This window comes from Bubalus bubalis, chromosome 8 (assembly GCF_019923935.1).
Source record: "Bubalus bubalis isolate 160015118507 breed Murrah chromosome 8, NDDB_SH_1, whole genome shotgun sequence".
Lineage (NCBI taxonomy): Eukaryota > Metazoa > Chordata > Mammalia > Artiodactyla > Bovidae > Bubalus > Bubalus bubalis.
This window is the reverse complement of record NC_059164.1, coordinates 14,891,194-14,916,482: the sequence shown is the minus strand read 5'-3', so window position 1 is coordinate 14,916,482 and position 25,289 is coordinate 14,891,194. Positions and strand designations below refer to the sequence as shown.

Genomic DNA, 25,289 nt, shown 5'->3' with positions numbered 1-25,289 from the left:
TGATGGAGAAATCAAAAGCTTTTCAGACAAGCAAAATTTAAGAGAATTCAGTACCACCAAACTAGCTTTACAACGAATGTTAAATGGACTTGCATTTCTCTAATAATGAGCAATGTCGAGCATCTTTTCATGTGTTTGTTAGCCATCTGTATGTCTTCTTTAGAGAAATGTCTGTTTAGGTCTTTTCCCCACTTTTTGATTGTGTTGTTTGTGTTCCTGGTATTGAGTTGTATGAGCTGCTAGTATATTTTGGAAATTAATCCTTTGTCAGTTGTTCCATTTGCTATTATTTTCTCCCATTCTGAGGGATGTCTTTTCACCTTGTATATAGTTTGCTTTGCTGTGCAAAAGCTTTTAAGTTTAATCAGGTCCCATTTGTTTACTTGTGTTTTTACATGTTACTCTAGGAGGTGGGTCATAGAGGACCTTGCTTTATGTCATCGAGTGTTCTGCCTCTGTTTTCCTCTAAGAGTGTTTATGGTCTTGCATTTAGGTCTTTAATCCATTTTGAGTTTATCTTTGTGTATGGTGATAGGAAGTGTTCTAATTTCATTCTTTTACGTGTAGCTGTCCAGTTTTCCCAGCACCATTTATTGAAGAGGCTGTCTTTGCCCCAGTGTATATTCTCACCTCCTTTGTCATGAAGATCTTTATTGTACAGTTCTTCTGTGTATTCTTGTACCTCTTCTTAACATCTTCTGCTTCTGTCAGGTGCATATAGACCTAACATCTAATATATCCTTTACTGTGCCAATCTTTGAAATGTTCCCTTGGTATCTCTAATTGTCTTGAAGAGATCTCTAGCCTTTCCCAGTCTATTGTTTTCCTCTGTTTCTTTGCATAGATCACTGAGGAAGCCCTTCTTATCTCTCCTTGGTTTTCATTGGAAATCTGCATTCAAATGGGTTGAATTTTCTCCTTTGCCTTTAGCTTCTCTTCCTTTCTCAGCTATTTGTAAGGCCTCCTCAGACAACCATTTTGCCTTTTTGCATTTCTTCTTGGGGATGGTTTTGGTCACTGCTTCCTCTACAGTGTCAGGAACCTCCATCCATAGTTCTTCAGGCACTCTGTCTATCAGTTCTAATCCCTTGAATCTATTTGTCACTTCCACTGTATAATCATAAGGGATTTGATATAGGTCATACCTGAGTGGTCTAGTGGTTTTCCCTACTTTCTTCAATTTAAATCTGAATTTTACAGTAAGGAGGAATGGGCGAATTTAATTCAGATGACCATTATATCTACTACTGTTTGCAAGAATCCCTTAGAAGAAATGGAGTAGCCCTCATAGTCAACAAAAAAGTCCAAGATGCATTACTTGGGTGCAATCTCAAAAACGACAGAATGATCTCTGTTTGTTTCCAAGACAACCATTCAATATCACAGTAATCCAAGTCTGTGCGCCGACCAGTAATGCTGAAGAAGCTAAAGGTGAACGGTTCAATGAAGACTTACAAGACCTTCTAGAACTAACACCCCCAAAAGATGTCCTTTTCATTATAGGGGGCTGGAATGGAAAAGTAAGAAGTCTACAGATACCTGGAGTAACAGGCAAATTTGGCCTTGGAGTACAAAATGAAGCAGGGGAAAGGCTAACAGAGTTTTGCCAAGAGAATGCACTGGTCATAGCAAACACCCTCTTCCAACAACACAAGAGAAGACTCTACACATGGACATCACCAGATGGTCAATACTGAAATCAGACTGATTATATTCTTTGCAGCCAAAGACAGAGAAGCTCTATACTGTTAACAAAAACAAAACCGGGAGCTGACTGTGGCTCAGAGCATGAATTCCTTATTGCAAAATGACATGTATCGAGATTTCAGTTATCTTTTAAGTATCTACTCTAAAACATAAATAGCCAGTTAAGAGTCACCAGATATTTTAAAGAAAACCTGTAATATGAAAGAAAAAAATTAACATAGTCAAATTTAAAGTAACTTGAAAAGGACTATGTAATGACATGAAAACTTAATCATGCCATCATATTCTTGAAATAAGAACAAGACACCACCTTAAAATTTTTATTCCTGACAATAAAAAGTGCAAGGGACTTTCCTGGCAGTCTAGTAGTTGAGACTTTGTCTTCCACTACAGAGGGTGCAGGTTCGATCCCTGGTCAGGAAGCTAAGATCTCATATGCCTCTCAGCCAAAAAACTGAAACATAAAACAGAAGCAATACTGTAACAAACACAATAAAGACTTCAACATGGTCTGTACCAAAAAAAAAATAAGAGAAGTACTTCAAGAAATTAAGATATAAGAAAATAAAAAACCTCAATACAACAGCTATAGGAAAAAGTTAAGAAAATTACCCTAAAAGTGAGCAAAATGGCCAGGTAATAGGAAAACAAGAAATCTGATAACTAATGATTATAGATGTAGATAAAACAGAGGACGATACCAACAACCAAACATTTCAAGGAAATTTCCAGACTGAAAAGATTCAGTAATACCCAGCACAGTGAATAAGAAAAGACCCATAAAGATACATTATAATAAAATTTCACAACAATTGAGTTAACAAAACCATTCTGTAAACTTTCATAGAAAGGGGCAAAAGGTCACATATAAGAGATCAGGAATTCAATGGTTTTGAACTTTCAAACAGCAATGATGAAAGCTGAAGATAATGGAGAAACTCCCTAAAAATTAGGAGAAAAAATGATTTTGAACCTACAATTTTATTCTCTGCCAAACTATCCAATAAGAATGAAGGATAAAGTAAAGGTATTTTAAATACATGACAGGCTTGGTCAGGTCAAATATCCAGTGTATCACACTATCTATTTTAAAGCATTAGTAGGGGACTGATGCAGAAATGATGAGACAGCATCAGTGAAGAGATGCAGGTCTGCAACTTGGGAAACATTCAGTTGGTCATCTGTATATCTGAAATACAACATTAAAAATAAAAGCCAAATCTATAATAAAATATGATCTAGCAAATAAAAATAGGTAACATTGAATGATGATTCAATGCAAAGAATACTGTTCTAAGTGATTTAAATTCATTCACTTAATCTTTCCCTAGCATGATATAGGTTAAACGAGTTACATAAATTTCTGATACTTTTGATATTTTGCCAAGTGACCTGATCTGGTATCATTAAAAACTCAAGACAATTTAAAATTTTCTATAGTGTATTCCTGGAGAAGGCAATGGCACCCCACTCCAGTACTCTTGCCTGGAAAATCCCATGGATGGAGGAGCCTGGTGGGCTGCAGTCCATGGGGTCGCTAAGAGTCAGACATGACTGAGCGACTTCACTTTCACTTTTCACTTTCATGCATTGGAGAAGGAAATGGCAACCCACTCCAGTGTTCTTGCCTGGAGAATCCCAGGGACGGAGGAGCCTGGTGGGCTGCTGTCTATGGGGTCACACAGAGTCAGACACGACTGAAGCGACTTAGCAGCAGCAGCACAGCGTATTCCCCCTATGTCTTCAAACTGTAGCTTAGTAGCTGAACACTTAATATAATTGAAGGAAATCATTTTAATAAAATATAGAAAAGCATTTAAACAATGCCTGTACAAATCAAATCCCTTATGATTATACAGTGGAAGTGAGAAATAGATTTAAGGGACCAGTCTGATAGACAGAATGCCTGATAACTATGGATGGAGGTTCGCGACATTGTACAGCAGACAGGGATCAAGACCATCCCCATGGAAAAGAAATGCAAAAAAGCAAAATGGCTGTCTGAGGAGGCCTTACAAATAGCTGTGAAAAGAAGAGAAGCGAAAAGCAAAGGAGAAAAGGAAAGATATAAGCATCTGAATGCAGAGTTCCAAAGAATAGCAAGAAGAGATAAGAAAGCCTTCCTCAGAGATCAATGCAAAGAAATAGAGGAAAACAATAGAATGGGAAAGACTAGAGATCTCTTCAAGAAAATTAGAGATACCAAGGGAACATTTCATGCAAAGATGGGTTCAATAAAGGACAGAAATGGTATAGACCTAACAGAAGCAGAAGATATTAAGAAGAGGTGGCAAGAATACACAGAAGAACTGTACAAAAAAGATCTTCACGACCCAGATAGTCACGATGGTGTGATCACTCACCTAGAGCCAGACATCCTGGAATGTGAAGTCAAGGGGGCCTTAGAAAGCATCACTACAAACAAAGCTAGTGGAGGTGATGGAATTCCAGTTGAGCTATTTCAAATCCTGAAAGATGATGCTGTGAAAGTGCTGCGCTCAATATGCCAGCAAATTTGGAAAACTCAGCAGTGGCCACAGGACTGGAAAAGGTCAGTTTTCATTCCAATCCCAAAGAAAGGCAATGCCAAAGAATGCTCAAACTACCACACAATTGTACTCATCTCATATGCTAGTAAAGTAATGCTCAAAATTCTCCAAGCCAGGCTTCAGCAATATGTGAACCATGAACTTCCAGATGTTCAAGCTGGTTTTAGAAAAGGCAGAGGAACCAGAGATCAATTTGCCAACATTTGCTGGATCATGGAAAAAGCAAGAGAGTTTCAGAAAAACATCTATTTCTGCTTTACTGACTATGCCAAAGCCTTTGACTGTGTGGATCACAATAAACTGTGGAAAATTCTGAAAGAGATAGGAATACCAGACCACCTGACCTTCCTCTTGAGAAACCTGAATGCAGGTCAGGAAGCAACAGTTAGAACTGGACATGGAACAACAACAGACTGGTTCATCATAAGAAACGCTGGGCTGGAAGAAGCACAAGCTGAAATTAAGATTGCCGGGAGAAATATCAATAACCTCAGATACGCAGATGACACCACCCTTATGGCAGAAAGTGAAGAGGAACTAAAAAGCCTCTTGATGAAAGTGAAAGAGGAGAGTGAAAAAGTTGGCTTAAAGCTCAACATTCAGAAAACAAAGATCATGGCATCTTGTCCCATCACTTCATGGCAAATAGATGGGGAAACAGTGGCTGACTTTAGTTTTTTGGGCTCCAAATCACTGCAGATGGTGATTGCAGCCATGAAATTAAAAGATGCTTGCTCCCTGGAAGAAAGTTATGACCAACCTAGATAACATATTCAAAAGCAGAGACATTACTTTGCCAACAAAGGTCCATCTAGTCAAGGCTATGGTTTTTCCAGTGGTCATGTATGGATGTGAGAGTTGGACTGTGAAGAAAGCTGAGCGCTGAAGAATTGATGCTTTTGAACTGTGGTGTTGGAGAAGACTCTTGAGAGTCCCTTGGACTGCAAGGAGATCCAACCAGTCCATCCTAAAGGAGATCAGTCCTGGGTGTTCATTGGAAGGACTGATGCTAAAGCTGAAACTCCAATACTTTGGCCACCTCATGCGAAGAGTTGACTCATTGGAAAAGACCCTGATGCTGGGAGGGATTGGGGGCAGGAGGAGAAGGGGACGATAGAGGATGAGATGGCTGGATGGCATCACCGACTCAATGGACATGAGTTTGAGTGAACTCCAGGAGTTGGTGATGGACAGGGAAGCCTGGCGTGCTGCGATTCATGGTGTCGCAAATAGTTGGATACTACTGAGCGACTGAACTGAACTGAACTGAAACTTTTCAAATTACATAACATAAAATACAGTTAGCATGCAAGTGAAAAAAGGCTACAAAGTTTTATATATAATATTATTATAGTTTTGTGCTTTAAAAAAATCTATCCTAAAAAAAAGCAACTATATATATATATATATATATATATACCAAAATGTTAAAATTTTCTCATTTCTAATTTCAACTCTAATTTCTAATTTCAGTGGTGGAATTAGTGGTAACTAAGACTATTTTTCTTTCCAAAATTTTTCCAAATTGAGTGAGATGAATTTGAATACCGGAGTGATAGTGATAGCCATTCCCTTCTCCAGGGGATCTTCCCAAACCAGGGGGCAGATTCATCACCATCTGAGCCACCAGGCAAGCTCATACATTACTTGTGCAGTTCTCAAAAAATTTAGTCTCAAGATCCCTTTAAACTCTGCATCATGGAAGATCTCAAACAGCTTTTATGTGGGTTACATTTATAGATTAGATTTGTATTAAAAATTAAAATGAGAATATATATTAATTCATAAATAGTAGTGACAAATCCACTACCTGTTTTATAAGTTATGTTTACAACTACCTGCTTACAACTTATTTTATGAAAAAAAAAAAAATTATATTTTCTAAAAAACTTATTGAGAAGAGTAGCATTGCTTAAAATTTTGTAAATCTCAGCATCTGGTTTAATAGAAGACGCCTGGATCTGGAACTCCATATCTCCTTCTGCATTCAATTTGCTGCAATATCATATATTATGTAGCTACTTAAATAACCAGACTGCAAACTTATATAAGAATGACTGAAGAAAAGCAAATAATATATTGATATTAGTATAAATAGACTGACTTTATCAACCTCCTAAAACAATATAAAGGACTTCACTTTTCCTGGATCACACTTTGAGAATTAGTTACTGCATTATTTTGAAAAAAATTCTTTCTCTGCAAAAATACTGAATGGTGGCTGGTAGCTTGCTACATCATGAAACAGAGACTTAAGAGTTCTGATTTCTGGGTGAATAAAACTCAAAAAAGAAGATGCTGTATTCAACTTTCCTTCTTGACTCAGAGAGTAATGTTTAAAGTAAGCCTTTTTCCTTAGTTCGATGCTCTTTTCATTGGGTTTAGATTTAATTCTCTTTGAGTTACTGGTAGTTATACTCAGGCTTGGAAATCCCAGTCTGAAGGTTAGTCAATAAGTAGAGCAGATGTGAAATGAAATCTGTATGGCACTCTTTCCCCTTCTCTTTTTCTTCAATTTGATATAAAGCAGTATAATATAGCACTAACTTTGGGTATTACAGAAATCACTAAGGATGCAAAAAATATCTGTGAAACTCACAGAACAGCAAAAGGCATTCTCACATTTTGATCATTTAACCTAGAACTGGTGGGAACATTTTTTTAAACGTAGAATTACACTTTGAGATTTACACAACTTGATTTTTAACATGCCCATGAGGTTTTACGAAATCTCTGGGAGGCACTACTGACTGAGTACCTTTCAATTTGTCAAATACTATCCCAGGAACTAAGGATTCAGTCATTGGTATATTTTCTCATGTTCACAGAATGTAAACTCCCAGAAGGCAAGAAATAGCTTCCTACCTCTCAGAGTTGCTGACTAAGATGCTTTTCACAAGACAGTGGTACAAAACATATCAGCTGATTTGAACTGAGAGGGCATGTCCTTATTCATGCCCCAAGTCCACAAACCTGATCATATTTCCACATCTATTTTATACTCTGTGGACACTTTTATCCCTCCATTCCTTGATAATTTTCCTTTGGGCTCAGCTCTTTTATTGCTCTTTCCCAACAACTAATAAAGGTTTCACATAGCAGTCTTATTCTTTAAAAAATGTTTCCCAATGCCACAGGATCATGCCCATACTGCTTACTTGGTGGACAAGATCTAGCTCTAGTTTACCTAAAGCCTATATTCAGACATCCTCCAATCTGCCATGGTCTTTCATATGGATGACTTTGGGCTTTCTATTCTTTCTGCCTGGAGTGCCTGCCTCAGTTATGTCTACCAGATAAATGCAGGATTATCTTTCATGGTTACCTTGGTTTCAGTACTTTTTATGACCAGTCTTATCCATTGCCCATGATCAAATTAACTGCTCTTCCATCAAATGTTTTCTTGTTCCTTCATTCACATCTCCTGCTATATACTTACACTGCATCACAGTATGTATGTGCATACATGTATGTATGTGCATCTCTTTCCTCTAGACTATACATTCTTCAAGAACAACAGCTATGACTCTTTTATCCCTATCTCCTCAGCATCTAACACATTGCCTGGCTTATAAAATGCAAACAAATGTCTGTTCTAAGTGTGTGTACGTGGGAGGCACAGTTGTTGTTGTTTAGTTGCTAAGTCATGTCCAATTCTGTGTGACTCCATGGACTATAACCCGCCAGGCTCCTCTGTCCATGGGATTTTTCTAGGCAAGAATACTAGAGTGAGTTGCCATTTCCTTCTCCAGAGGATCCTCCCCACCCAGGGATTGAACCCACATCTCTGGTGTTGGGAGGCATATTGTTTACCACTGAGTCACCAGGGAAGACTGTGCAGTTGAAATTATATTTTCCAAATAGGTTATCTTCATCTATACTACCTAATTTACTAAATACTAGGTTGGTGCAAATGTAATTACAATTTCAGACTGTGAATTTTAAATCATTTTGACTAGGCTCAAACACATTATTTATTAATCAAAATAGGAACCATTACAATCAACACATTTTTGCCAACAAGAAGTAAGTTTGTTCACTCCTATAGCATAAAAATCCATGTCTTGGAATTCGAGGAACTCTTGGAACACATTTTCTGCATCCTGCTGCTTGTGGAAGCATTTTTCCTGCAAAAAGTTGTCAAGATGCTTGAAGAAGTGGTAGTTGGTTGGCAAGACGTCAGGTGAATGTGGTGGATAAGGCAAAACTTAGTAGCCCAATTCGTTCCACTTTTGAAGTACTGGTTGTGCGATGAGCAGTTGGGTATTGAGGAGAAGAATGGAGCACTTTTTGTTGACCCACGCCCGCTGCAGGCACTCCAATTTTTGGTACTTCTCATCGATTTGCTGAGCATACTTCTCATATGTAATGGTTTCTCTAGGATTCAGAAATCTATAGTGGATCAGACCAGCAGCAGACCACCAAACAGTGACCATGCCCTTTTTTTGGTGCAAGTCTGACTTTGGGAAATGCTTTGGAGCTTCTTCTTGGTTAAAATCACTAGTTGGTTGTTACTGGTTGTCATATAAAATTCATTTTTCATCACACATCACAATCTGATTGAGAAATGGTTTGCTGTTGCATAGAATAAGAGAAGACAACACTTCAAAACAACAATTTTTTGGATTTTTGGTCAGCTCATGAGACACCCACTTATTGAGCTTTTTCACCTTTCCAATTTGCTTCAAATGCAGAACCACAGAATAGCTGACACTGAGTTCTTCAGCAGCTTCTCGTGTGGTTGTAAGATCAGCTTCAATGATGCTCTCAGTTGGTCACTGTCAACTCCCGATGGCCGGTCACTACGCTCGTCATCCTCACGGTGCTCGCCTCCCTTGCGGAACCGCTTGAACCACCACTGCACTGTACGTGTGTTAGCAGCTCCCAGCCCAGATGTGCTGATGCTGTGAGCAGTCTCTGCTGCTTTACGACCCATTGTGAACTCAAATAAGAAAATTGTTCAAATTTGCATTTTGTTTAACATTTCTATAGTCCAAAATAAATATAAAATAAACAGTAAGTAATAAGTCATTAGCAAAAAAACATAAAGTGAGAAATGCACATTAAAATGATGTGTAACATAACCACATTTATTCAGGATGTATTCCAATATCAAATGGCAAATTTTAACAATGCAAAAATTGCAATTACTTTTGCACCAATCTAATAAAAAATCATATAGTCCCATCACTTGACACTTTTATACACATATAATCCAAAGTTTATGAACTAGACATATAGCATGAACTATATATTATTTTCTTTGATGTGTATTCAGCTTGTACAAATTATAATAGAAGTACATATTATCTGAGAGATAGACTAAAATATTTTCTATTAGTAATTTATTAAAACTACAGAAATAGAAAATATTAACAAATAGCCTTCACTTTTATTTTAAAAACTATTCCAATTTCAGATTCAGAAGATCAAAAGTGAAAATACCTTTTTTGTTACTTTTCAATGAGAACATTCATATTTTTTGCATCTTCAGCAGAAATTAAAGAAGACACAAACAGAAAGACATCCCGTGTTCATGGACTGGAAGATTTAATATTGTTAAGATATCAATACTATTTAAAGTGATCTACAAGTTCAATGCAATTTGGATCAAAATCCAATGTTGCTTTTTTAAGAAACAGAATTACCCATCATAGAATTTATATGGGATGTCAAAGTACCCCAAAGAGCCAAAACAATCTTGAAGAATAAAACTGGAAGACACATACTTTCTAATTTCAAAACATACCAAAAAGCTACAGTGATCAAAACAGGGTGACACTGACACACAGCCCAGTGGAACAAAAGAGAGAGCCTAGACATAAACCCTCACATCCACGGTCGAAAGAGTTTTGACAAGAGGGACCAAGTCCATTCACTGGACAAAGGACAGTCCGTTAAACAAAAGGTACTGAGAAAACTGGATATCCACACACTGAAGAATGAAGCGGGACCCCTACTTTACACCATATACAAAAATTAACTCAAAATGGATCAAAGACCTAAACTAAGCCCTAAATGTATAAAACTCTTAGAAGGAAACATAAGACAAAAGCTTCACAACACTGGAGTTGGCAGTTATTTTTTGGATATGACATCAAAAGTGCATGCAACAAAAGAAAAGGCAGTCAAACTTGGCTTTATAAAAACTTAAAACATTTGTGCATCAAAAGGTATTATCTATAGAGTAAGAAGGGAATCCAAAGAATGGGAGAACATATTTGCAAATGTATCTGGTAAGGGATTAATATCCAGAATATATACAGGACTCCTAAAACTTAACGATGACAACAAAAACACAATTCAAAAATGGGCAAAGGTCTTGAATAGATAACTTCTCCAAAGAAGATACACAAATGCCAATAGGCATGAACATGTTGAGCATGAAATAAAATGCTCAACATCACTTACCATTAGGGAAATGCTAACCAAAACCACAATGAGATACGGCTTCACATCCGCTAACGATAGCTACTATCAAAAGGAAAAGGAAAATAACAAGTGCTGGTGAGGATGTGGAGAAATGAAAATGTTTGTATGCTACTAGTGGGAATGTGGAGAAGGAAATGGCAACCCACTCCAGTGTTCTTGCCTGGAGAATCCCAGGGACGGCAGAGCCTGGTGGGCTGCCGTCGATGGGGTCGCACAGAGTCAGACATGACTGCAATGATTTAGCAGCAGCAGCAGCAGCAATGGGAATGTAGAATAGTATATCAACCGCAGGAAAGAGCATGTGGAAAAAATTAAAATAGAATTACCACATGATCCAACAATTCCATTTCTGGGTATATGCTCAAAAGAATTCAAAGCAGGGTCTCAAAGAGATATCTGTATACCCATTTTTATAGCAGCACTGTCATAATGGCTAATACGTGGAAGTAACCCAAATGGTTGAATGGATACGCAAAATATGTTATATATACCTGACAGAATATTATTCAGCCTTTTAAAGTAAGGAAATTTTGACATATGCTACAACATGCATGAGCCTTCAGCATATTATGCTAAATGAAAGAAGCCAGTCACAAAAAAACAAATACTATGTAATAATCTCACTTATATGAGAAACTTAGCTAAAATCATAAAGACAGAAAGTAGAATGGTGATTACCAGGGAATGGTAGGAGAGGAGAAAGTGGAGCTACTATTTAATGGGTATGAAGTTTCAGTTTTATAAGATGAGAACTCTGGAAGATGGTGGTCATGGTTGGCACAAGTTAAATGTACTTAACATCACTGAATTGTACACTTAAAAATGGTTAAGATGGTAAATTATACATATATATAATACTGTCCCAACTAAAATATAAGATATTTAAAAGTTAAATAATGTAACTGAAAAGTTTGGAAAAATAAACGTATGAGTAAGGACTTCCCTAGTGGTCCAGTGGTTAAGACTTTGCTTCCCAATGCAAGGAGTGTAGGTTCAATCCCTGGCTGGGGAGCTAAGATCCCATATGCCTTGTGGCCAAAACCCCAAAAAACATAAAGCAGAAGCAATATTGCAACAATTTCAATAAAGACTTTACAAATGGTCCACATAAAAAAAATCTGAGGGGTATACCTGGGAAAGGGGTGTGAGGGTGGACTAAATCTAGGCAGATCTACTTAAGACACAAGATTTTTAAAAATTAAATAATGTGGTAAAAAATATTTTATATGTTATTTGGAAAAATAACCATGCGAGTATAACGTGGTAGAGTAATTAAAACAATTTGATATTCTGGCTGAACAGGCACATCAGTATACCTGTGGATTGGAAAAAATGTTTTTAATGCTTCTATTAATTCATACTAAAGACATACTGCTGTGAAACCTTTTTTCTCTACAGACTGCCAGAATTATTTGAAAGTGTTATCAGTGAGACTGGAACACCCCACTCTTGCATGGATGATGAATCATTAATCAGAAGCAGCCTCAATTTCCAACCCAGAGCTTCAGATAAGGGTTTCCCAGACACAACATTCCACACATTCATCTTAACTTTGTAGTCTCCAAGGAAACGGGACTCTTAAGTCTGTTTCTCAGCCCAAGCCTGATGTTAATTAACCCGGTACACAGTCTTGCTGTGCTTTAAACTTATCAAATATTGCTTCATTTAAATTTTGTCTAAACTCCACCCCTCCCCAGAATGCTATAACAACACTATCCCTTCTGGCAGTTCCTCTGGTGTGTGATCTCCCTCTCAGCAGCAAGTTAATTAACCTCACTTTGTTAGCCTAAAGATATATATCCCTGGTGGTCCTTATCAGACTGAAATAGAGTTTGTTAAAAAAAAAGAAAAAAAAAAGTACATATGGAAATTTAATGCATAGTACACATAGCATTTCAAATCAAGAAAAAGATGGCTTATTCAAGAAAGGATATTGAAATAATAATCTTCTGGGGAAAAGATAAAAAAGCAACCATCTGGATCTCCACCTATTTCTTTCAAATTCTGTTTCTAAGATTTCAATACTTAAAAAAAATGAAATTCAAACAGAACTAGAAGAAAACATCTTTTTTACATTTTTATATCATGAACCAATTTTTTCAAATCCCAAAAGGTAAAAATATAGTAAAAGTGTATGAGGTTATTCATTTAATTAACTGGCAGTGAAACTGCTAGTTGAAATGTACGTTTTGTATAAAATGTTTAAAAAAATCTGTACAGCAAAAAATAACAAAAACCATCATGAAAAAGATAATCGACTTAATGTAACAACAGTTAAAAAAAAGTAAAGGATTTGAATGAAAAAAAATACAATGGTCAAGGATGTTCACATTTCACTCGTATTACAGAAATGTAAACCTCAAATGAAGAGATACTATTCTTAACCTATCAGAATGGCAAAAAATGTTAAGCTTAGTAACAGCCAGTATTGACACAGACATGAGAGAAAACTGACGCTCCTATGATGTTCCTCAGAATACACATACTTACTGTCTTTTTAGAAGAGCAGTTTGACAGTATCTGTAAACTTTTTCAAGTGTGCCTTGACACATCATTTCATGATCAGAAATTTTTCTTATGGACACAAACACAGAACTGTGCAAAGATATTCATGGCAGCCATAGCCACAGATGTTTGTTGATGAGGAGCTAGTTTAAAAAAAAATATGGTACATCTCTACCAGAGAATACGCTGTAGATGTTAAGAACAATGATTGATTTGCACTAATTAGGAAAATCTTGGTACATTTGGCAATTACAATTTTTTGTTAGTAAAGTATTGCTAATATACAGGAAACAAAACAAACCCAAACTGAAAACATAGATTAAACATACATATACACACATGTATATATATACATACATACACATACATACAGAAAAGAGTATGTTTTCATTCCTATCTCTACCCCAGGTTCTCATCAAAGGTAACTACAGTTGACCCTTGAACAACATGGATTTGAACTGGCTGGGTTTACTTTTATGCAGATATTTTTGAATAAAAATACTGGAAAACTTCTTTGGAGACTAGTGACAATTTGAAAAATTTGCAAATGAACCGTGTAGGCTATAAATATTAAAAAACATTAATACAAAGAATGCAGAGTTCCAAAGAATAGCAAGAAGAGATAAGAAAGCCTTCTTCAGCGATCAATGCAAAGAAATAGAGGAAAACAGAATGGGAAAGACTAGGGATCTCTTCAAGAAAATCAGAGATACCAAAGGAACATTTCATGCAAAGATGGGCTCGATAAAGGACAGAAATGGGATGGACCTAACAGAAGCAGAAGATATTAAGAAGAGATGGCAAGAATAAACAGAAGAACTGTACAAAAAAGATCTTCACGACCCAGATAATCACGATGGTGTGATCACTCACCTAGAGCCAGACATCCTGGAATGTGAAGTCAAGTGGGCCTTAGAAAGCATCACTACAAACAAAGCTAGTGGAGGTGATGGAATTCTAGTTGAGCTATTCCAAATCCTGAAAGATGATGCTGTGAAAGTGCTGCACTCAATATGCCAGCAAATTTGGAAAACTCAGCAGTGGCCACAGGACTGGAAAAGGTCAGTTTTCATTCCAATCCCAAAGAAAGACAATGCCAAAGAATGCTCAAACTACCACACAATGGCACTCATCTCACACACTAGCAAAGTAATGCTCAAAATTCTCCAAGCCAGGCTTCAGCAATATGTGAACCATAAACTTCCGGATGTTCAAGCTGGTTTTAGAAAAGGCAGAGGAACCAGAGATCAAATTGCCAACATCTGCTGGATCATGGAAAAAGCAAGAGAGTTCCAGAAAAACATCTATTTCTGCTTTATGGACTATGCCAAAGCCTTTGACTATGTGGATCACAATAAACTGTGGAAAATTCTGAAAGAGATGGGAATACCAGACCACCTGATCTGCCTCTTGGGAAATTTGTATGCAGGTCAGGAAGCAACAGTTAGAACTGGACATGGAACAACAGACTGGTTCCAAATAGGAAAAGGAGTTCGTCAAGGCTGTATATTGTCACCCTGTTTATTTAACTTATATGCAGAGTACATCATGAGAAACGCTGGATTGGAAGAAACACAAGCTGGATTCAAGATTGCTGGGAGAAATATCAATAACCTCAGATATGCAGATGACACCACCCTTATGGCAGAAGGTGAAGAGGAACTCAAAAGCCTCTTGATGAAAGTGAAAGTGGAAAGTGAAAAAGTTGGCTTCAAGCTCAACATTCAGAAAATGAAGATCATGGCATCCGGTCCCACCACTTCATGGGAAATGGATGGGGAAACAGTGGAAACAGTGTCAGGCTTTATTTTTCTGGGCTCCAAAATCACTGCAGATGGTGACTGCAGCCATGAAATTAAAAGACGCTTACTCCTTGGAAGGAAAGTAATGACCAACCTAGACAGCATATTGAAAAGCAGAGACATTACTTTGCCAACAAAGGTCCGTCTAGTCAAGGCTATGGTTTTTCCTGTGGTCATGTATGGATGTGAGAGTTGGACTGTGAAGAAAGCTGAGCGCCGAAGAATTGATGCTTTTGAACTGTGGTGTTGGAGAAGACTCTTGAGAGTCCCTTGGACTGCAAGGAGATCCAACCAGTCCATTCTGAAGGAGATCAGCCCTGGGATTTCTTTGGAAGGAATGATGCTAAAGCTGAAACTCCAGTACTTTGGCCACCTCATGTGAAGAGTTGACTCATTGGAAAAGACTCTGATGCTGGGAGGGATTGAGGGCAGGAGAAGAAGGGGACGACAGAGGATGAGATGGCTGGATGGCATCACTGACTTGATGGACTGAGTCTCAGTGAACTCCGGGAGTTGGTGATGGACAGGGAGCCCTGGCGTGTTGCGATTCATGGGGTCGCAAAGAGTCGGACACGACTGAGCGACTGATCTGATCTGATCTGATGTAATGAATACATAAAATATAAATACTAGTCTACCCTAAAGGTGAGTGATGCTTAATATAAAATTAAAATATATTAGCTTTCCTACTGTTTCATAACTTTGCTTTCAAAGAACTGCATTACCATATAGGTACAGTATGCACCCCCCCAGTCTCTCCCCTGCTTATAATTTATGTTTCAGCAATTCTGAACTATTTATAGTTCAATAAACACTCAATGCAGTGAGCTCCTCTATTCCCACTGTCTTTTCCATCTATACAAAACACCCTTCCTCTGCTATCCATGCCCCAACCTCTGTAAATCCCATTAAGCCAATGTTTCTTAACCCTGACATAACTGACATTCTGAGCTGGGTAATTCTCTGTTGTGGGGGTGCCGTGTTCACTGTAAGATGTTCAACAGCATCCTAGGCCCATACTCACTAGACATCAGTAGCACTCCCCCTAGTTGTGATTCAAATGTCTTCACATAGTGCCAAATGAATGTATAAAATATATCTAGATTATATACTAGTCTATTCTTACACAGGCAACTAGGTTCAACCTGGCATCCTACTCCTGCACTTTTCTCTTGCTCTCCTAGTATTTGGTGTTTGCAGGTTAAAAAAGAACAAATAGAAATTTCAAAAACTTAACCTATTACTATCTGCTCCTTGCTGTGTTCTAACTTTGGACTCTCTGCTGTTCCTCAAATACCTGAGTGTCCTTATACTTGCTGTTCTCTGTTGGGAACACAACTCACCCAGATACTCACATGGCTTACTCCCCAACTCCTTCCAGCCTTTACTCCTGGTGGGGGGGTGGGGGGCGTGTCTTCCTGAGCCACCCTATTCTTACTGACAGCACCTATTAACATCTAATATATTACATATTTTACTTACTCATCTTGATTATTGTCTCTTTTCTCCATCTCGATCAATGGTTCTCAAACCTGAGTCTACACTAGAATCACCTGAAAAGCTTGTTAAAAGAATTTCTGAATCAACAAATCTGTGGAATAGAGCCTAAAAATTTGCATTTCTGACAAGTTCCCAGGTGATGCGGAGGTTCCAGGGACCACAGTTCGAGAACCAAGGTTTTAGAACATAAGTTCCATGAGGACAGAGATTTTGCCTACCTAGCAGCAGTCATTGTTTTATTTCTATGACCTAGCATATAGTAGGTACTGAGATAGGTAAATGAATTTAGCCTGTTCTCAATGCCCTCTCTGATTTGGTCTGCTATATGGTGCCAAAGACTTTCCAGGTGGTGCTAGTGATAAAAGAACTCGCCTGCCAATGCAGATGTTAAGAGATGCCAGTTCAGTCCCTGGGTTGGGAAGATCCCCTGGAGCAGGGCATGGCAACCCACTTCAGTCATCTTGCCTGGAGAATCTCATGGACAGAGGAGCCTCGTGGGCTATAGTCTAAAGGGTCGCAAAGAGTTGGACATGACTGAAGCGACTTAACACGCATGCAGCAGGGTGGACTCTAATTCAATATGACTGAAGTCCTTACAAAAAGGGGAGAACACCACATTAAGAGAGAGACATACAGGGAGAACGCCATGTGACAACAGAGGCAGAGGCTTGTGTAATATAACTTCAAGATGAGGAGGGCCAGTGACACACAAAGCTAAGAGGCACAGAACAGATAAAATTCCCCAGAACGTAGAGCACGGCCCTGTCAACACCTTGATTTCAGACCTGTAACCTCCAAAACTGTGAAATGATAAAGTTCTGTTGTTTTAAATAACTCAGTGTGTTGTACTTTGTTATAGCAGCCCTAGGAAGCTAACACAATGACCAAAAATGCAAATGACTCTATCAAGTTGTATATAGTTTCAAATCTGCCAATTATCCAACTTGCACCAATTTAAATATTTTAACATGTAGCTTTCATTGTGAACTAATCAGATTTCCTGTTTCAGAATCTCCCTGATTTAATATCACCTCTCTCTGCCCTCAACATGTCCTTTCAATGTGCCAGGTAGCTCACACTACAGAGTCTAGATCACTTACTTGGATTTTCTTTTTGGTTTCTTCTACCTTCCTATAGGCTACCCTATTTCACATATAACAGCTTCTTTGTACTTTTTTCTTCAAGGGACGCTTCTTATTTTCACACATTATAGATTTTGGCCTGCATTTTCCTGTAGGACATCTGAATTAGCTGTAAAATGAAAATTTAAGTATATATTTGATACTCATTTAGATTCCAAGATAAAATGCTAACTTCTCTTTCATGGAAGAATTATGCATCCCCCCACCCCCTTATTTTAAAAAGAATTTTGCCATATTCCTTCCACTTTGCTATAGTTTGTATACTACCCTCTTTACTAAAATCTCAACAAATATTATAAAAGTAACATGGTTGTATCGGGAAGCTTAAAATTTTAAGTGAATCAGAATTAAATTTCAGCATCAAGCTGTCCATTTTCCATTTAATGTTTATAGGTGCACTGTCACAAGAATTCCAATCAATGATTTCTCCACACTGAGACTCTAAAATCACCATGGTCCATGGAGTGTATAAGTTGTATAATGCAATTTTTATGTGAGTGAGCACAAGTCAATACACAAATAGTAGTACTGTATATACCTAAAAGGCACACTTTTCTATTTCTATGACTAGGTGATCATTAATTGATATGTACTCCTAAATGACTTCGTGATAGTCTAATAATTTCTGGATACTGAACTTACTCAGAAATACAGACTAGTACAAACAATACCCGCCAAAAAGCATATCTATCTTTAAATGAATAGTACCCACAAAATATTTTTAAAATGCTGAACCCAAAGTAAAAAGATACAGAAAAACACAAATTTCACGGAAATTTAAGAGAAACATCTTAAATGGCTCTCCACCGTAACTAAAAAACCACACACTTTTCCTGTGAAGAATTTTAAGTGAGTCATACTTTCCTTACTAAATCACTGTCTTACTTAACATATGGTAAAAAGAGTTAACTGTTTGGTAGCTTGAAACTTTACATTCAATTAAACTGTACATTAATATACACTAAGGCTGGCAGAAAATGAAATAAATACAATTACTATACACAATACTTAGAACACACATCACGTACATAAGGCTCATTTGACTTATCTGATAAAAGTGTAAAAGTTAGTTTTACCTCCTAAATACTCAGATTCCCACCCTCTAAACTAACACCAGAATTAAATAACTTGAAGTTACCCAGGCAGAGCTATCTATATTCAGTGCCCAACTTCTGGTAAATGAACACATTTCTGTCCGTTTCACATTGGCCTAATTACTCACTCTATTGCATTAAAGTTCTAACTTTTTAACTAAGTTTTAAAACCACGATGAAACCAATTCATGGTTAGGATAATAGTGTTCAATCTGAAAAGCTCTAAAACGATATACCACAATAACTACAAGGCACTGAGAGAACTAGATTATAAATCCAGTCAACTTTTCCAAGGCGTGTGATGTTTAAGTTCCAGTCTTTTGAAAATAATAATAGAGAGGGTAAGTGCTGGGCAAGAATAAATCCCCACCCCTACATTTGGTTCATTTTCTGAGCAGACAATGTATCCAAATTCAAAGCTGTAAAGTCAATTTTGTCAGCACCTACTAATCTCATCTGGTGGGAGAGGAAGGCGGGAGGTAAAAAACTCGTCCCGCGTCCTTCACGGAGCAATGCCGCAACACACCTGCCTAGCTTATTCTGTCAGGGGCAGGGGAATTTAACAAGAACAAATCAGCCAGACAAACCTGATGATCCAGAGAGCTCAGAGGAAGTCCCCCAGCACTTGCGCAAGGCTCCGGCTCGCTGGGCGCTGGCGCGACGCGGCAGCCCGGCGGCTCTCCTGGAAGGTGCCCACACCTGAGCGCCCGCAGCTCCGCGGGGGGAGGGCCCGGCCGGGCAGGACCGCTAAGTGGTCCAGCCGCGCGGTCCGGAGCGCAGCCCGCGCCTCACCGTCGCCACCCGACGGCAGGCGGCGCGCGAAGAGGCGAGGGGCACCAGAGAGCGAAAGGGAAGGACCTGCGACTAACAGGAGGTTACAAGTCAACAAAATAGCGGCCCGGCGGGCAGGCGGCCCCACTGGCAGCTCGCGGACACGCCGGGAGCAGGAAGTGCCCCGCGCCTCCCTCAGGAGCCCGCACGTCCCCAGACCGGGCAGCGACTCCGAGACACCTGTTTGGCGGCGCCAGGGGTGGGGTTCCACCCTCCACGCTCCCCCCACATTCACTCTCCCACAGGGAAGGGCGAGGGGACCCGAGACCTTGGACCCACAGCCTGAGGGCGCCTCCGCCGGCCGTACCTGACATCAGCTTCGGCTCCCTCTCGCCCCTCCTGGGGGGCGGAGAGGGGGACGACACGAGACCGGCGACCTTCGCTCTGCTCGGCAGCCGCAGAAGTGGCTCGTGGCTGCTGGCCGGGGCAGCCCGCTGCCGCCCAGATTATTCCCCGGCAGCGGCGGCGGCGGCGGCGGCCGAGGCGGGCCCAGTGCACGCTCCCGCCCGCTCGCTCCGCCCCTCCCCGCAGCGCGTTCCGGCCGCGGGCCGCCGACGGCGCAGCCGCCACCCAGGGGTCTCCTAGCGCTGACGTCATCGCCGCCGCACCAGCCCCAGGGAAGGGCGGAGCGAGAGGGGGCAGGGTGGGGCGGGGCTACGGCGACGTGCGGGCGCGGGGATTGGCGGCCGAGCGCACGCCCCTCCCTTGTGCGAAGGGGTCTGGGAAGTCGGATCTTCTAAGAGGGGTAGTCACAACCCACTTGCGGCATCTCCGTGGCGGCCTCCACCTTCATCGCGGTGCTGTAGGGTCTTGCAGTAGCTTCCGGATCTTGAGAGGGCCCAAAGCAGTGAAACATCAGGGACCAGGGCTGCGAATACCCTTGGGACCTTTGTCCAAAAAACAGGCTCTTCCCTTTCAGGAGTCTGATGGGCTCTAGCCTGCTTTTAAACCGTTCTTTTTACCTCTGTTATCCCCTCCTCCCGATTCTCTTAACTCGGTACCTCTCTGGCCTTAAGGAGAGGAAATACGCAAGATGAGGTACGCAAACGAGTTGGGTAACCAGGTATGTGAATCAGCAGGGGCTGAGAACCCAATTAATTATACCACAAAGCCTCCTGAAGGCACACATGGTCTTTGGTTCCGTAATTACTTCACGGCTGTTAGGCAGTGGGCCGGAAGAGTTTCTTCGGAGCTCTCCAAAACCTTACCGTCTCACCTTTAGTTGGCAAAGGGACTTTGTATCAGAAAACTGTTTTTGGATTATAGAGCTAGGAGCCCTCAAGCGATTGAGGAGGTGGGATCAAGTCTTGACTTTACTGGTGTTATCTAACACAGCCTAGTTTGAGGGTGAGAAAACTACCCTGCTTCCTAGGCAGTTCTTTAGTGCCTTGGCCTCTGGGCTGCAGTCTTGATTCCCGCCAAGCTATGTAACCTTGGCAAGTTACTTACCACGCAGGAGAGGAATAGTAAACAATGTAACTAAAGTATTGTTGAAAGTGAAGTCGCTCAGTCGTGTCCGACTCTTTGTGACCCCATGGACCGTAGCCTACCAGGCTTCTCTGTCCATGGGATTTTCCAGGCAATGGTGCTGGAGTGGATTGCCATTTCCTTCTCCAGGGGATCTTCCCAACCCAGAGATCGAACCGGGGTCTCCCGCATTGTAGACAGGCGCTTTACCATCTTGTTTAGATTCAGCTTTAGTGTAGTTTACCAGGATATATCATTAATAGATCCGAAAGAATCTTCGGGAAGAACTTTAAAACATCTAGATTCTTATCCAAACCTCTCATTTTTTCAGATGAGAAAACTGAGGTCAGAAAGGTAAACTTGAGAAGCCTGTTTTGGAAGAGAAGTGCAAGTCTGTGAGATCCAGGTTAGTGCTCTGTTGGATCCTCACCTCCATCTCTTCTCTCTTCCCCAACCTGTATGTAATTATTGCTTAGCCTCACCCCCTTTGCCTTCCACAGCCACTGTGAGACAGGGAAAAGAGACCCTTCGAGGTCAAAGTGTACCAAATAGAAAGCAAAATAAAACAAAATGCCTCAGGATTCTTATTTTAATTTTATTAAAATTTATAAGGAATAAGGAATAATCTTTTTCTAGTGAGAAAATATAGGAAACCCTTCCAAGGGTAAGGTCAGCTACAGCATGTCTAAGATAATTTTCTTTGGCAAGAAGATATGTTGATAGAACTACCAGATCAAATCAGGCCCCTCCTACCCTTCTAGGTATTATTGAAAATAGCTATTATTTTCATGAAAGCAATGTACACTTATTGAAACAAATATTAAAAAATCCAAATGCCATAATTCAGAGATAACAATTTAAAAAAATTCATGTTATACTCCAGATGTATCTAAGAATCAGATCAGATCAGTCGCTCAGTGGTGTCCGACTCTTTGCGACCCCATGAATTGCAGCACGCCAGGCCTCCCTGTCCAACACCAACTTCCGGAGTTCACTGAGACTCATGTCCATGGAGTCAGTGATGCCATCCAGCCATCTCATCCTCCTGCCCCCAATCCCTCCTAGCATCAGAGTCTTTTCCAATGAGTCAACTCTTCGCATGAGGTGGCCAAAGTACTGGAGTTTCAGCTTTAGCATCATTCCTTCCAAAGAAATCCCAGGGCTGATCTCCTTCAGAATGGACTGGTTGGATCTCCTTGCAGTCCAAGGGACTCTCAAGAGTCTTCTCCAACACCACAGTTCAAAAGCATCAATTCTTCGGCGCTCAGCCTTCTTCACAGTCCAACTCTCACATCCATACATGACCACAGGAAAAACCATAGCCTTGACTAGATGGACCTTTGTTGGCAAAGTAGTGTCTCTGCTTTTGAATATGCTGTCTAGGTTGGTCATTACTTTCCTTCCAAGGAGTAAGCATCTTTTAATTTCATGGCTGCAGTCACCATCTGCAGTGATTTTGGAGCCCCCCAAAAATAAAGTCTGACACTGTTTCCACTGTTTCCCCATCTATTTCCCATGAAGTGGTGGGACCGGATGACATGATCTTTGTTTTCTGAATGTTGAACTTTAAGCCAACTTTTTCACTCTCCTCTTTCACTTTCATCAAGAGGCTTTTGAGTTCCTCTTCACCTTCTGCCATAAGGGTGGTGTCATCTGCATATCTGAAGTTATTGATATTTCTCCCAGAAATCTTGAATACAGCTTGTGTTTCTTCCAGTCCAGCGTTTCTCATGATGTACTCTGCATATAAGTTAAATAAACAGGGTGACAATATGCAGCCTTGACGTACTCCTTTTCCTATTTGGAACCAGTCTGTTGTTCCATGTCCAGTTCTAACTGTTGCTTCCTGACCTGCATACAAATTTCTCAAGAGGCAGATCAGGTGGTCTGGTATGTCCATCTCTTTCAGAATTTTCCACAGTTTATTGTGATCCACACAGTCAAAGGCTTTGGCATAGTCAATAAAGCAGAAATAGATGTTTTTCTGAAACTCTCTTGCTTTTTCCATGATCCAGCGGATGTTGGCAATTTGATCTCTGGTTCCTCTGCCTTTTCTAAAACCAGCTTGAACACCAGGAAGTTCACGGTTCACATATTGCTGAAGCCTGGCTTGGAGAATTTTGAGCATTACTTTACTAGCGTGTGAGATGAGTGCCATTGTGTGGTAGTTTGAGCATTCTTTGGCATTGCCTTTCTTTGGGATTGGAATGAAAACTGACCTTTTCCAGTCCTGTGGCCACTGCTAAGTTTTCCAAATTTGCTGGCATATTGAGTGCAGCACTTTCACAGCATCATCTTTCAGGATTTGGAATAGCTCAACTAGAATTCCATCACCTCCACTAGCTTTGTTCGTAGTGATGCTTTCTAAGGCCCACTTGACTTCATAGTCTCTAAGAATAAAAACATATAAATGTATAGAAATACAATGTATGATAAACTGGATTTTATTTTGTACACAGTTCTTTTTTCATGAACAATATATCATGAATAACATCATTTTTAACAGTTGCATAGTGTGAAGTGGACGTACCACTGTTTATCTAACTGATATTCTATTGATTTATTTCTGTTTTTTTCCCCAAATGTTTACTATTTTAAACAACTCTGTGATGAGTTTCTTAATGCATGTACCTTTGCACAACTGTACCGCTGTCTTCTTGAATAAATTCCTTGAAGTGACATTAATGTCAGCCAATTTTTCTTCATTATCAACTAGAGAAAAAGAAAGCTGTGGTTACTTTGAAAAATATAATTTACATGTGAGACACAAAATGACCATATTCTCCCATTTGAAACACAGATTAACCTTGAACGGTATGTTTATCTATCTGGAGTGTGTTTCAGTAATGTGTGTCATAGCTCCTTGGAGCAAGGTGATAGAGACTGATAGTTGATTTGATTCTATACAAAATCCTTTCTCTATTACTTGCAGAACTCTGACTTTTTTTCAGGGTGACTGTGTCCAGTTAAAAATACTTGTTTACTCAGGCTCCTATAAGCCATGGTTTCCCATGTGACCTGTCAGCAGAATGAAAGTAGATGTTGCTAGGAGAGGCTCAAAGTTTTATGGAAGAAATTTCTTGTTAGCCATTGGACCTATACCTGTCCTTTATCTTACCTGGAACAGTGATATGATGCTAGATGTGGAGCAGCCCTATTTCAACCACAGTAACAAAATAATAGCATAGCCAGAGGAACTGGTTTGTGATTGCTTTGAAGGGTCAGCTTATCAGCCCTGGTCTGCTCACTTCTGGGTTTGTTGTTATATGAAGGGGTTTGTTGTTATGTAAAGGAAAATAAATCCATTCTCTTTAAGGTTTTTGTTGTTTTTGTTATAAGCACTGAATAAAATTCCTAATTGGCATAAAAAGATAGGAAAAGTCATTATTTATTTAGCACTATAGGTAGAATTTTTTAATAAACAGGGTAAGATGAAAAGGGGAACACAAAATGGAAACAAGCAACAACAAAAAACCACTCTCTAATAAACTTAGTTTTCCTTTAAATATCCAAATATTACAATTAGGTTAATAACTTTTTAGTAATAATTAGATTAAATTCTATAAATTATATTTATATAATAAAGTATAGATTAAATGGACTTCCTTGGTGGCTCAGATGGTAAAAGCGTCTGCCTACAATGTGGGAGACCTGGATTTGATCCCTGGGTCAGGAAGATCCTCTGGAGAAGGAAATGGCAACCACTCCAGTACTTTTGCCTGGAAAGTCCCATGGACAGAGGATCCTGGTAGGCTACAGTCCATAGGGTCGCAGAGAGTCAGACACAATTGAGCAACTAAATTTCTAAAACTATAGATTAAATTATTTAGAATTTAATATAAATTGAATTTAATTATAAATTAAATTTAAACTACTGGTATAGTAGTTTTAAAATATGTTCACAAGTTCTTTGATACTTCTTCTTTCAAAAATTGAGCTTAATTCCCCTCACCTAGAGGTTGGACTGTACTTAGTGACTTGTTCTCATAAAGAGAATGTAGAAATGTTGTAATGTGTCTTCTAAGCGGAGACTATATATGTGCCAGCTTTATTCTTCCTCTCTCTGGGATTGCTCACTGGGGAAAGGTAATTGTCATGTCATAAGGACACTCAGCAACTTAGAGAGAGGCCCATGTTGTGAATAACAAAGGCTTCCAGCCAACATTCAGTGCGGAACTGAGAACTCCTGAAAACAGCCATGTGAGTGAATTTGGGAGCAGATCCCTTCAGCCTAGCCAAGCCTTCAGATAACTACATCCC

At 39.6% G+C, this 25,289-nt stretch overlaps 2 protein-coding genes across 6 annotated transcripts in view; one reads left to right on the top strand and one right to left on the bottom strand.

The window, feature by feature from the left end:
* The window catches only part of C1GALT1 (core 1 synthase, glycoprotein-N-acetylgalactosamine 3-beta-galactosyltransferase 1), a 49,927-nt gene extending 29,810 nt beyond the window's left edge, over positions 1 to 20,117 (bottom strand). Inside the window, exons 1-3 of one of the 5 annotated variants that reach the window (XM_025290883.3) lie at positions 19,870 to 20,011; positions 19,319 to 19,595; positions 17,596 to 17,746 (exon numbers count right to left, since the gene is read on the bottom strand). Coding sequence is in view for 1 of the 5 variants with exons in the window: in XM_006074582.4 (XP_006074644.3) it covers positions 19,870 to 19,876 (7 nt within the window). In the remaining 4 variants the exon portion in view is untranslated. Of the gene's footprint in view, positions 1 to 17,595; positions 17,747 to 19,318; positions 19,596 to 19,869 lie in introns of all 5 variants that reach the window. The other 4 variants (XM_006074583.4, XM_044946473.2, XM_044946474.2 and 1 more) reach the window with 4 other exon arrangements.
* A 239-nt stretch (positions 20,118 to 20,356) lies between these two features.
* ASNS (asparagine synthetase (glutamine-hydrolyzing)) overlaps positions 20,357 to 25,289 on the top strand; it is a 150,202-nt gene continuing 145,269 nt past the window's right edge. Inside the window, exons 1-2 of the mRNA XM_025290882.3 lie at positions 20,357 to 20,625; positions 21,361 to 21,435. The gene's annotated coding sequence lies outside the window, so the exon portion shown is untranslated. The remainder of the gene's footprint in view (positions 20,626 to 21,360; positions 21,436 to 25,289) is intronic.